The sequence below is a fragment of the Seriola aureovittata genome, chromosome 9 (assembly GCF_021018895.1).
Source record: "Seriola aureovittata isolate HTS-2021-v1 ecotype China chromosome 9, ASM2101889v1, whole genome shotgun sequence".
NCBI classification, from domain to species: domain Eukaryota; kingdom Metazoa; phylum Chordata; class Actinopteri; order Carangiformes; family Carangidae; genus Seriola; species Seriola aureovittata.
The window spans coordinates 28106733-28119675 of NC_079372.1; the positions used below are offsets into that span (position 1 = coordinate 28106733).

At 40.6% G+C, this 12943-nt stretch overlaps 2 protein-coding genes across 5 annotated transcripts; one reads left to right on the forward strand and one right to left on the reverse strand.

The window, feature by feature from the left end:
- Nucleotides 1-1906: 1906 nt before the first annotated feature.
- Nucleotides 1907-10645, reverse strand: LOC130175543 (PHD and RING finger domain-containing protein 1-like). Of its 4 annotated transcripts, none has more exons than XM_056386092.1 (9): nt 10063-10645; nt 9493-9576; nt 9269-9396; nt 8921-9012; nt 8567-8766; nt 6297-6393; nt 6115-6203; nt 4101-4153; nt 1907-3996 (listed from the first exon to the last, which is right to left on the reverse strand). In XM_056386092.1, exons 1-7 carry the CDS (start codon nt 10195-10197, stop codon nt 6172-6174), a joined length of 768 nt encoding a protein of 255 aa, XP_056242067.1. In that variant the 5' UTR covers nt 10198-10645; the 3' UTR covers nt 1907-3996; nt 4101-4153; nt 6115-6171. The 4 variants fall into 4 exon arrangements, with proteins under 4 accessions (XP_056242067.1, XP_056242068.1, XP_056242064.1 ...); XM_056386093.1 differs by having other exon boundaries at nt 4101-4156; XM_056386089.1 differs by having other exon boundaries at nt 4101-4197; nt 10063-10644.
- A 458-nt stretch (nt 10646-11103) lies between these two features.
- Nucleotides 11104-12908, forward strand: LOC130175530 (lysophosphatidic acid receptor 6). The gene is made up of 2 exons (XM_056386074.1): nt 11104-11317; nt 11837-12908. Exon 2 carries the CDS (start codon nt 11940-11942, stop codon nt 12906-12908), a length of 969 nt encoding a protein of 322 aa, XP_056242049.1. The 5' UTR covers nt 11104-11317; nt 11837-11939.
- Nucleotides 12909-12943: the final 35 nt, after the last annotated feature.

Consider the following 12943-nt stretch of genomic DNA (forward strand, 5'->3'; position numbering starts at 1 on the left):
CAGATATGGAAGAAGTCTGTACCCCACCAACACAGTGGTGTCGTGTTTGCTTCTTGCATAAATATCCTCCTCTGCTTTGTGGAATAAAACTTCAATTTCCCAGTCTTCTGACTCCCCCCATCATCCTTCATTTCCCTCTCCCTCTTTGCCTCATTCCCAGTTCCTTTTACTAATCTGAGATCAAAGCACTGAGTGCTTCTTTTCAAAGCTGTTGAGTCAGCAGTCGGCTGAATTAAAAGTGTCGACTGCTGGAGAAACTTATGAGAAAGCTATACCGTATAATATGTATACATAAACTGTATAACCTACGCAGTTGTGGATTGTATTACATCAGCAGCTGCACATGATCGTTGAATCTCTGATCTGTTGGCGTATTATCAGTTTTGTAAAGTCTGCTTGATTGGTTGAGCCTGCCTTCTTGACCACAGTTTTTTAATGTCTGCCACTTTAAAGGTTGTCTTTGACTGTCAGCAGAAGTACAGTCATTTTTTTAATATGCCAGTTAGCATACTATAGCACAACAACTAGAAACAGGGAAACAGCAAACCAGGCTCTGTCCTACAGTAACAAACCCGAACCTCTGAAGGTAAGTAATTGCAGAGATTATACAAATCCGATATAGCGTGTTGAGCGTATTAAAAGTGACTCCGAAAGTGAATCAGTCTCATCTGGTTTTAAATCAGCTTTAGACATGCTAGCAGCCTGGCTCTAGAGATCCTAATGTCTTTGCTGAACTCACATACTTTTCCTCTTCCTCTGCCACGAGACTGACATTTTTTTATGTGAAATATCTTAAAATTATAACTGTCCTTGTTTAGCATGACCGGTACTAACTTTGCTGATCCTTTAACTTTTCCTCCAGCATTTGTCCAATACTTTGGTTTATGCCAGTTGGCAAATGTTAGCATGCTAAAACCATAAACTAAGATGGTGAACATTTTAAATATTACACCCACTAAACATCAGCATGTTAGCATTGTCATTTTTGAACATGTTGGCGGACTGATGTTAGCATTTAGTTCAAAGAACAGACAGACAGAGAACAACTGCTAATGTTCTTACAACCAGCTGTTTTCCTCCTGTTTACACCTTTTGTGCTAAGCTAAGCTAACCTGCTGCTGGCTGTAGCATTATTAGACAGATATGAGAAGAGTGGTATCAATGTTACTCCTGGCATGAAAGGAAATAAATGTATTTCCCAAAATTATTAATTTAAGATTTGGGAGGATAGTCAGTGAGGTTTTGGGTCAGATTAGGTGTCATACGATGCTAATGGGTTGTTCAGGATCCATTTCCTGCTGCCTTTGTTTCCAACACTGTGACATCCAGCAGGAGCAGGGATGACGCTTCCCTGCCTCAGTGTAGCAACACACATAGGGAAGGGAGTTGTCGACTCCCATTTTTTCTCCCATCAGCGGCCCTCTCATGGCAGACACAAGCACAACTGCAGCATGGAATCACTGGGAGAGATGTGTGGGTCTCTGGGAGGATGACCTACTTTTGCCCCCCCCCCCCCCCCGCTTTGGTCTGCCAGAGAGAGCTGCGAGTCGCTGTGCTGAGCACACAGCTTGTAATGTTATCCCTTTTGACCGCAGGTGCAATGCTCTACAAGCCACTACCAACGAGGCATGTACACATGCTGGATGAATGTTGTTTATTATGCATACGTCTTCTCAGCACTGACTTAGTCAAAAATTTATTCCCAACTCTATTCTAAATTCATTTTTATCTTCCAATAGGACTTGCTGTGCTCACACTGGTGGTAATGTATGTGTTCTTAAAAGGTGGCTGAAAGTATAGAGACATACTGGCACGATCATGGTATTGTAGTATATGTGCGATATTGTCTGCAGGTTTCTCTATCCAGCTTAAGAGAAAGGTTCAAATTAAATTAGTTAAGGAATAGTTCAACATTTAGGGAAGCATGTATATTTCAATATTTAAACCACACAAAAACACTAAGTGTAAAATCAACAATTTGCAAAGCCAGAGCTCTTCTCAGTGTTTATGCCAAGCTAAGTTCATCAGCTGCTTCATATTACCAAACCAACAAGACAGTGGCATCAATCTTCTCATTTAGCTCAAGGCAAGAGAACAAAGGAGAGTATTTCTTGAGATATCAAACAATTTCATTTCAATTCTAATCTCTGTCATTTATGTTGAATAGAGATGTCTGCAGGGCTCTGTCACTTCGTAATATCAAGTTTTCATTTTGTTTTCTTCTATCAAATGTTCACACCAGGTTCACACACACCGCTGTAGTGATGTGTACCAAGTGAAGTGCAACAGGATTTAATGGGTTTTCTTCTATAATGTGCAACGTTTGACATCAATTCTTCACTAATTGTTTGGAAATTAGAGTTGCCATTACCTAATAAGTGCCATATATAAGTTAAGTAGTGGTTCCTACCTCTGGTCTACACCCTGACAAAGGGCCACAAGAGAAAAGTAAAGGCTCAAGAGATGACTGACCGGATGGGGAAAGCAGAAAAGATATTTCTGCTGCACCAAATGAGAATAACTTTTCAGACCTTCCTCTAATTTTTGCTTTTTTCATGTGACTGGTGAAAACATATTCAAATAAAAAAAGGTTCAGGTTGAAGCTGGTAGATTCATGCAACCAGTGATGATGGGATCACAAGTAGACTGCTTAATCTTAAGGGGTCACAAGCCAAAGAGGCTGGGAATCACTATATTGCATGTTCTGATGATGATACTTATTTTAATAAATTATATTCTCATTCAGCATACTGGGTCACATCCGAAGACCCCTGACACCGTGACCTCTCTGAGTTTGAAACACACATTACCAGAAGCTGTTTGCAATCATGCTAACATCACTGCTGACTTATTTAGCAGCTCTGCCAAGGCACATTAGCTCGTGCTTCTCTGCCCCTGCAGCTCTTAGCATTGCTCCCGGGTGTCGAGGCCTCCCAGCATCAGCTCCCCTGCATCACTGCTGCTGCAGCAAAAATAACTTCGGGGGATTTTTACAATTTTAATTTGACTGTCAGCAGAAGACTGATGCCACTTTCCCTGTCTGTACAATATGAAACTGGAGCCAGGAGATAGGTAGCTTAGCTTAGCATAAAGACTGCAAGCAGGTGGAAAGGGTTGTGTTGGCTCTGGGTGAACAAGACGAGTCCAACAGCAACAACAACAAAAACAAAAAGTAATAAAACAAAAAGTTCAAAATGACCAAATATGTGCACCTAATTACGTTAATCCATCCAACAGATGTCAAACTCATGGCAGCACTAAAGGAAAAGATACAGTATCACCAGGACAGAGAAACTGACAACGCCATCTCTAGAGACACAGTTCCTACATGGGTAAAAAAAAAAATCCACGTACTACAAACTAAAATTTAAACACGACAAATAGTTGCTTCAGGAGGAGTTATGTGCTGGACAATATAATGTTTGTACAGATTAAATAAATGAGATATGGGACATATTAATCAGTGAAACTCATACTGTAGGTGTGGAGTTTTTTCTTCTCTTTTCAGTCTTCCTCCTCCAAGCTATAGCTTCATTCTCAGAATACAGACATACAGAGTGATATTGATATACTAATCTAACTCTCCCTTAGGTGAAGACAATACACTTTACCTTTACATGCGTGGCAGAATTTTTATACAACAGATTGTATTCATGAATGGAAGATACCCTAGAGTCACATCACTGTCACCTCATTGTCATTTAGCATGTCAGTCTTTAGGAACATACTGCACTGATAAACAGACCGGAGCAGCCAGTCATTAGAAGTTTTGACCTTGGCTCCATTGTGTGTTAATCGTGTTAGGGTAAGCCTAATTGCTTAAGGAGTCACAGGCTTTACAGGCACCAAAGCCCTTCAGCTCTGCAGGCCCAGCTCCTTATCCACTGGAGGGCTCTTCAAAAGGCTGCTGTTCCTGTCAGTGATTCCTGTGAGGAAGACAGTGACAGGATCCCATAAAGACTGGAGAGGGTGAGTCCGGGGTCAGAGCTGGAACAGCTGGAACAGAAACAAAGGAAAGTAGTTTTCAGGAAGCCTCTTTCACTGTGTCAGCAAGACTAGTATCAAATATTCAGATAACCAAAAGCAATCTAAATCCTCACCACAAGATATGAGGACGACGGGGACCCGGGTCATGCAGGGTTGCAGTCACTGACTGCTGACAGTGAATATATCATTACAGCAGCGAAGTAGCTCATTCTTCAGAAAAACAATTTGACAAATGCTCAATCAACAAAAGAATGTAGCCTGTTCATCCAAATCTAGCCTGTTTAGCAACAACAACAAACAAAATCCCTTTAAGACAGTTTGACGTTTTGGGAAAATCAACTTTTTTGCTTTTGACCTAGATGCTAATGTCAGCATGCTAATATGCTCAGAATGACAATGCTAACATGCTGATGTTTTGCAGATGTTTATCATGTTCATCATATTTTAGTATAGCGTGTTAGCATGCTAACATATGATAAATTAGCACTGAACACAATGTACAGCTGAGGATGAGGGAATGTCATCAGTTAGTTTTTTTTATTTGGCAAACTGAAATTTGGACCTGATGATGACGCTAGATGTAAAGTCAAGAGATCACCAAAGTGATAGTAGTTCATCCACAAATGAGCCGTGAATGTTTGTACCAAATGTCCTGGTAAACCATCCCATGTGTTGAGATTTTTCACTCAAAACCACAAAATGTCAACGCAAGACGTTCAAGAGAAAAAGTCAAAGGAAGTTAATTGGATTCATCCTCTGAGCACCGTGAATCTCTGCTCTGACGTTGTAATATAATGGTAGGTAGCCAATCACACATTAGGTTTATTCAATACTGAAAATGGCTTTTAAATGGAAAACTGCTAATAAAGAAAACAAAGTGTAGAAAGTAGAAAGTGGGGATTATGAATAATGCAAGTAACTGCTTTCTGTTCCTAAGGTGATTGCCTAAGTAAGAATAAACCAACAAACAAGAAACAGAGTGCTCTGTTGTGTACACTTGGGTTTACACTCCTCACAGTGTCTCAACCAGGACATTTTGTTCAATTCAACACTTCTGCTTAGCAAACATGTCTGGCCAATGAAGGTGAACATTTGTTTTTCTGTGCACGTTGTTTTGGTGGGAAAAGTAGGGCAAGATGAGCTGCAGGCTTGTTACTTCCCCACCCACTGAATCATAACACACACACTAGGATAACTGCGCACACACACACACACACACACACACAAATCAACAGAGACTTTATACATATGAGCTGTAATAACTTACTATAACGTGAGGAATCACTGCGCAGGAGTACGCTGATGTCTGAGCACACGTCATGGTCTCAGTTACATCAATTTAGCAATATCATGGAATGACTTCATGAGTTCAAATTAAGTCGTTTTCTGTTTCAACATAGAGTGCAATGCTTTTGGACATCAGAGGATGGATTCAACATTAGACTATGAGAAACAGCAGATCTGAGTGTGTGTGTGTGACTGAGACAGCCTCCTCTTGTGTTTCAGCTTGCACGACATCCTGAGAAAATCACTGAGGCTGGTGTTGCTAGGCGATGGCCCGGCGCTCCTGAGAGAGGCGGGATGAGGGGATCCTGCAGACGATCAGAGGAGCTGCTTCCTGTTTGAAGTTTGAGTCTTTGATTTGTCTGACACCTCAGTTGCCTTGCATACTTACCTTGGCCAGAGTCCACCTACCTGTAATGTCTACCCACACCCGGTATGTTAGATTAAGGCATAAGATACATAATCGTTCACTTTCTTTGGTCCAGACTAAAATATCTCAACAACTATTTGCCATGAATTGTTGTACTATCATGGTGCCCAGAGGATGAATCCTAATCACTTTCATTCCAGCGACACCAAGCAGGTCAAATATTCTCCACATCTACTGGATGGTTTGTCACAAGATTTTGTACAGACATGCCTCTAATTACCCCATGAGGTTGGCATGTGTGGTTCCACTGTTAGATGGATTGCTATGAAATTTGGTATTAGTATTGGATTTTTTTTTTGCACAGGACAGAAAAAAGTACCTGCAGGTTCAGGTTCCTTCACATGAGGTTTATGCTTGTTCCTAACTACTAACACAATGCTGCCACCTTGTGGTCATTTCTGACTAAGACGTACCAGCAGTGATGACTGTCTTGCAGCATCCTCTCTGCTTGTTGGTGTCAGCAGCTCAAGTCAAACCCTTTTTCTTTTCGGTGCATCTAACTCTGTGAAACACGCAAAACAGATCGTGTTGAATATGAAAGAATGTACAGACTTTTGAAGCTACTGTGAAGTGAAGTGACAGTCAGATAATTTACCAGCTGAAGCGCTGCTGGTTTCACTGTGATGAAGCGCAGTTGCTTCAGCTGTTGTGACTGGAGGCCTTGACGCTTTCAAGAGGTATTTAGGTACATGCTGAAGAACAAGAAGAAAACACAGTCATGATAAATCATGGCACTAAACACAAGCGTTGTTGAAGTTGAAGCATTTTTGTACCGTCATCAATTAATTTTGTCTTTGTATATAGTACATAGTTAAAGCTCACAGACAAATTGACATCATAATGGAAATTACGTGTATAGAATGACACAAACATCATGTCATGAGACACAACAAAAACTAAATCCATCTAAAACATTTCTGAACATACTCTTTTTTTTGACATCCTCCCCTCGTTTCAGAGATACAGGTTACAGACAATTAGGTGCAAGTTTTCATTTGTGATGTGTGATATAAATGCTAGTCATTATTTTAATGAACTGTAAACTGCCTTATCCCAGTTCTTATTGTAGCAGTTTTTCTTTTATTATACAACTGGATTCTGTATAGTATCAGCACTTTTACTGAGCTCAGATCTCTTATTGTTTAATTAGGAGGTCAGAGATTAACGTGGTTCTGCAACTGATCTGTATTTCGTGTAGATCAGCTCTGTAACTGACCAATACTTGAGCTGCTTAAGAAGGCCACTATCAGCCCTGCTACTGATCCAGCATGTCGACGCATCCCTCATTTTTTTATTTCACATTTTGCAAAAAGAAATGTTCAAAACCCCTGGTTTGACTGTGCAGTTGTCATCTGGAAAAAAAAAAAAACCTGTGACTTTTAGTTTGCATGGAAAAAGAATAAAGTGGAATATAATCTGACTGACTGCAAGCCCATCAATGAAACATCAACGTGTGCAGGCTCCGCTGCAGAAATGGAAAACAACAGTTCAAGTCTTTGGTGGAGAGGAAAAACACACACCTGCTACACAGAGATTTTCCTGAGTGAGTAAAATAAAGCCACGTCTACAAAATACCCAGGTTCACCGATACCTCGTCGAGTGAAGAGTATTAGGCACCTCAAGCTTACAAAGAATACTTAGAGCTCTGAACACAGTGATATAAGCCTCTCCAGGGCAATCACAACAACACACTGAGTGCTTTGTGACCCCTTCACCCCTGATTCTAGGCCAGGTACAGTATAAGAGAAATCACAATGACCTAACATTTACACCAGCAGTGGCAGCAGCAGTTACCCGCACAGCATGTAACCACAAACACCAGCAGTTATCCTGCCTCACTCACATGCAACCAAAGATGCTGAGAACCGATCTGCAGAGGGTTGACTGACTCATGGAGAGTTTTTTTTCCTGCACCACAACTAACTGTGCATGTTTCTGAAAAGGCGTTCTGCAGAGCAGGAAGCGTGGTTAAGTGCCACAGCACTGTGATAGGTTTGTCTTGCACACACTATAAAATGAACTGAAACCTCAGATGAGACTCTCTCTCTCTCTCTCTCTCTCCCCCCGATGATTGCTTGAAGAATTTTCCTTTGCTGCACTTACTAGAACAAGTTAGTGGCAGACTCCAGGCTACTTAAATGAGTAATGTTAATATGTTTGTTTTACTTATATTACAGCATACAAATATTACATTCATGTCGCAGAGCAAAGCATCTGTTTTCCTGAAGAATAAATACCTTGATCTTTGAAAAGCCCAGAAAGTCGTAGTTAATAGTTCTTACTGCTGTTCTGAAGGTATTTCCAGAATACTCAAAGACTCCTACAACCATCTGGATGATTTAAAATCATCTTTACAGTTTATGTGTGACAAAAAATAAACACTTTAGTGTATAATGCCTGGCTACCTGGGTAGGAAACAAAGGCACATCCAGATGATTAAATGCATCTTTGAGGACACTGGAAATATCTTCAGAACAACGGTCAGTGTTGTTAAATTTAATAAACTTTCTGGGTTTCTTCAAAGATCCCCTGGTAAATATATTTTTTGGAAAAAAAAAAGATGTTTAGCTCTGTGACTCGAATGTAATGATACTACATGACAGGAACGAACCGGGGTAAGAGGATGCAATATATTGTCAAATACCATCATAATGGCAATAATGTTAAAATATTGTGATGTTTTTGTCATATTGTTGAGCCCTAACTTAAAGGTTTACTTTGCTGTACTACTGACTCCAATAATGTGTATGTACAAACACTGTAAAGCCAAACTGAGCTGCTCACTTCAAATGTAGGGGACCTCTGCATTTTTACCTCATGCTGTCTAGTAAACAAACATGAAACTCTGCGAAATATTAAACTGACCAAAGAGGTTTGCGGGCGAGGAGTAGGATTGCTGCTGGTTCTGCTCCGGACCCTTGCGCTGCGTCGTCCTTCAGCTGAGCGCCTGGGACGACTGATGGTCGAGGGCCGAAGGCGACTGCTGGTAGATGCAGTTTCATCAACTTCGGCTAAGAGGTCTGTTAGTTCTCCATCGCTGATCTCCTCCTCCACCACGGACTCCTCTGTACAGGGACAATTTTGCAAAAATAAAAATAAAATATCTTGCAATAATCAATCATTATCTATTCCTGTGATGTAATGTAAAATATGCATGATTTTATATTTACTTTTTTCACTTCAATAATCAACAAAATATCTATAAAGACACAACTTTACCTGTATGATGAGGACTGGCTGCACACTCAGGACAAATCCAGTCACCTTCAGGGCCTGTGTTTAATGATGGTGTCAAGCAGTCCATATGATACCTGTAAACATACATACATGTTCTGTGATTAAATTTAACACCAGCAAATGTAGATAACATGGCATCAAGTCCAGGTTTTTCCGTCTGTTACAAAACATGAGTGGAAAAGTGTACAAGTCGTTAAAGTATGACTTTACGCTTCTGCTATGACAGAAAATAAAGAGTATAAGCATCTGAGGGTTGAATCATGACAATAGAAAAGCTGCTGAGACAAATCTACACTACATGATGAGTGCGTTGGTACTGTACCGCCGTACCCTGAATCACAGTGTGTGCACATGAGCAGCCGGTGCCTGCGGTCGCTCCGTCCACACTCCTCACAGATAACCGCATTGTTCGCCTCCTCTTCATCGTTAGCATCTTTTTTCTGTGTCCTCACTTCGATCTGCAGCAGCGCAAACAGTTCAGTTACCAGCATAGTTTTCATATACGTAACAAACACTTTTCAGAAAAGGTTCCTTCACACGCCGCAAATAATCACCTTCTTTTGAATGGCGCCTCCAGGACACTGTCTCTGGTGGATGAAGGCAAAACTGATTCGATCCACCGGGCAAGTGTTGGCTGTCTGAGGTTTAGGACAGAGCAGCAAAATGTTTCAGTTTCAACTAAATATTTTCCCTTGATGGTCATGCAGCTTATTTTAGACAAAGGCTGCAAATTTCTAGGTGATTTGTTCCATTTTATTTGTTTTTTTTTCATGTAAACCAGACACTTCTGTCAATATTTTTTCCGTACTTGTCCCTTACAAATAAACCAAATAAATAAAACTAATGATTATCTTCACTACTGACTGATCTGCTGTACAACTGACATGATTAATCTAATCCATTAATGCCCAAATATTCTGATAAATGGTAAATCATGTAAGCAGTCCCATAGGAACTGCTTGAAATTCAGTTGAACATTTTTCACTGTTCCCTGACATTTTAAAGTTGAACGACTCATCCAATCATTTGAAAAAGCGTTCAACAGATGAAATGTGTAGTGAAGAAAAAATATCAATCTAGTGAAAACATTATAAACAGGTGTGACAGGTGAGGTGTGTGTTTACCTGGGACCACTGCAGAATACATTCAAGGCAAAAGACATGCTGGCAGTTCTGCAGAGAGGCCACAGTTTGCTGTTCAAAGTGACTGAGGCAGATGGAACATTTGTCTGCTGTGTTTAACGCTGTGGACTTTTCCATATTGTAGATTGTTGAACAACCACGTGTCTGTTTCTTAAAACACCTTTAGCATCACATTTTTAACAATGATGACAAAATGTACCAAATATAAGTTTTCGTTTTGACACCATTAACGGTGGCATAAAAACACTTTAATAAGCTATATCTAACATAAAGTTTAGGTTTCCTATGAGTTTTAACAACAACAACAACAACAACAACAACAGCAGCTAGGTATCTAGGTAGCCGCTAGCTAACAATATGATGAAGCCTATTCGCCTTTGAAAATGAGTCAGTACAGTCATATAATGCTAATAATTTCTCTCTGGCTTCTAACTATCTATTGTTTAAACATATATTACATTACAGAATTTACAACTCGCATGTTAGCTGAAACAAGAAACTGCTATCACTCTTCAGTCCACTACGTGTTTCCGCGCTACGTGAAAAAACTTCCGGTCTAATTCCTTCAGAATAAAAGCGTCAAAACGGCAAGCTCCGCCAAGATTATAATATTTATTTGTTTATTTATTTATTTGTGTCTAAACCATGCTAAAAATGCCATTAATAAAATGGAAATTGTGGTATTTTGATTTATATTGTTTAATTTAAATGAGATAGATCTGCTTTTGATGACACTGATTTCCATGTGGGAGGGTTTTATTTGTATTTCCTTGAAGATCTGCATCATTATTATTTTTTTCAACAGTCCTGCAATGAAGCCTTCCTCATTAAGCTTATAAAAGTTCAGTTTTTGTTGAAACTATGTTGAGGAGGTGATAATTCAACTGTATGATCATTGTGGAGGCTGCACTTTGTAGTGCTGTTGAACTGTGTTGCATTAGAGAGTTATTTAGCCTGGGAGGACAAAATAATAAAATCACCTGTCAACATAAAACAATACAATTTAAATCATTCATATATTGTGGTGGGTGGTAAAACTATGCGCATAGTTTTGCGTCATGCTCTAGTTTCCTGCTCTTAACTCTACACCTACAGTAGTCTGACAGGAAATTAAGAAGTCACATGGTATAAGCTCACTGTCTCAGAGCAGCTTCACAGAGAGTGCATCAATTCTTTCTAGTGTTTTCAACCAACATTGTAGGTTTCTGCATTGGAGATCGATTCCCTAAGCAACTCAGTAAGTGATTTTTTTTTTTTCACATTACTCTTGTAATTTGTTAATAATCTATTATTTCAGAAAGTGTTTAATCCCTTTAAAATGTGGTGGAAAAAAACAGTGAATAACTTTCAGTGCACAGGACTCAAATCTTTGTGTGGAAAAACCTAGCAATGAGATAATAATTCAATGTCACTAGAACGACAGTGGATGAAGTGTATTTTGCTGGCTTTATTTGTGATCTGTGTTTCTCTGCCTTGTTTCACTTCACTCTTTTTAGATAATCTCTGAGTACAGTAAGTAAAGTGAAAATGTAAAAAAAAAATTAATAAATCTCCACCCTGGTTATTCCCCTTATTTTTAAAAACAAAATAGAATTAATGGAATCAATTTCTAGAGCAGAACTAATGTTAGAAATCAGAATCAAAGAATGACTTTTGGAAAATGTTATTTACCAGATGAGTAAGAGATTAAGTTTTCAAGGTTGTGAAACAGTGAAAGTGGAAAAAAGTGAGTGGAAACATGTTTGTGTTGTTACAGTTACAGGGGACGTGCGATGCAGCAGCGTGTGTGAGATTCAACCTACGCTTTTATTTGACTACATTCACAATAAAAAAAAAAAAAAAAGAAACCTCAATCTGCCATGATGAACGTGACAAATGTCAACTGCAGCAACCCATCTGTAGATTACCAGTACTACTTTTTCCCAGCGGTCTACAGCCTGGCTTTAGTTGTAGGTCTGCCTGGAAATCTGATTGCCCTCTTCATCTTCGCCTTCAAGATCACACCTCGTACAGCCTTCAGCGTGTACATCAGCAACCTGGCTCTGACAGATATCGTCATCCTCTGCACTCTACCCTTCAAGATCCACTACCACATCAACGGAAACAACTGGGTGTTCGGAGACGTCGCCTGCCGCATCACAGGGATTCTGTTCTTCGCCAACATCTACATGAACATCTGTTTCATGACTTGTATCTGCGTGGATCGCTACGCGGCCACTGTGCGCCCACACAGCTACCTGAGGCTGCAGAGCTGCTGGTGCTCTCTGGTCGTGAGCGCGGCGCTCTGGTGTGTCGCTGGAGTGGCTATGGTGGTGTTCGTCCTCATGGGCCCTCTGGAGACCGATGGAGACGGATCTGGAAGCCACAGCTGTTTCGAGAACTTCGCCAAGCAGGAGTGGGCCACGCGTTTGGGGGCGTACAGCGTTCTGTGCCTGATCTTCGGCTCCCTGCTGCCCTCTATGATCATCCTGGTGTGTTACCCACTGGCTGCGAGGCGCATTTCCATGATAAAGACTAAAACAGCCCAAAGAGCCGTGAGGGTCATTTACACCATCCTGGGTATCATGCTGCTCTGCTTCCTGCCCAACCACCTGGTGTACCTGCTGCACCTCCTTCGACGCATGGAAATCATCAAGAGCTGCTCAGCCTCTGACGCCATCTACCACGCCAGACGGGTCACCATGGCCCTCGTCATCCTGAACACATGCCTGGACCCTTTGCTTTACTTCGTCACCACCAGCCACTGCAGTTGGAAGGGCTTAAAGAGCACATGGCTGAGTGGACAAATCAGGAGGAGTAGAGGTGTTTATACCATTGCAACCATCTAAGTTAACCTCTTTGTCACTGTATATGTAACCGAAAA

What these genes read in the sequence shown, in the direction of transcription:
- LOC130175530 (XM_056386074.1), top strand. Translation starts at nt 11,940, where the DNA reads ATGATGAACGTGACAAATGTCAACTGCAGCAACCCATCTGTAGATTAC.
- LOC130175543 (XM_056386092.1), bottom strand. Translation starts at nt 10,197, where the DNA reads ATGGAAAAGTCCACAGCGTTAAACACAGCAGACAAATGTTCCATCTGC. An exon ending in GTATTCTGCAGTGGTCCCAG is followed by an intron (nt 9,577 to 10,062) that starts GTAAACACACAC and finishes CCTAAACCTCAG; the next exon opens with ACAGCCAACACTTGCCCGGT. An exon ending in AGCCAGTCCTCATCATACAG is followed by an intron (nt 8,767 to 8,920) that starts GTAAAGTTGTGT and finishes GTCCCTGTACAG; the next exon opens with AGGAGTCCGTGGTGGAGGAG.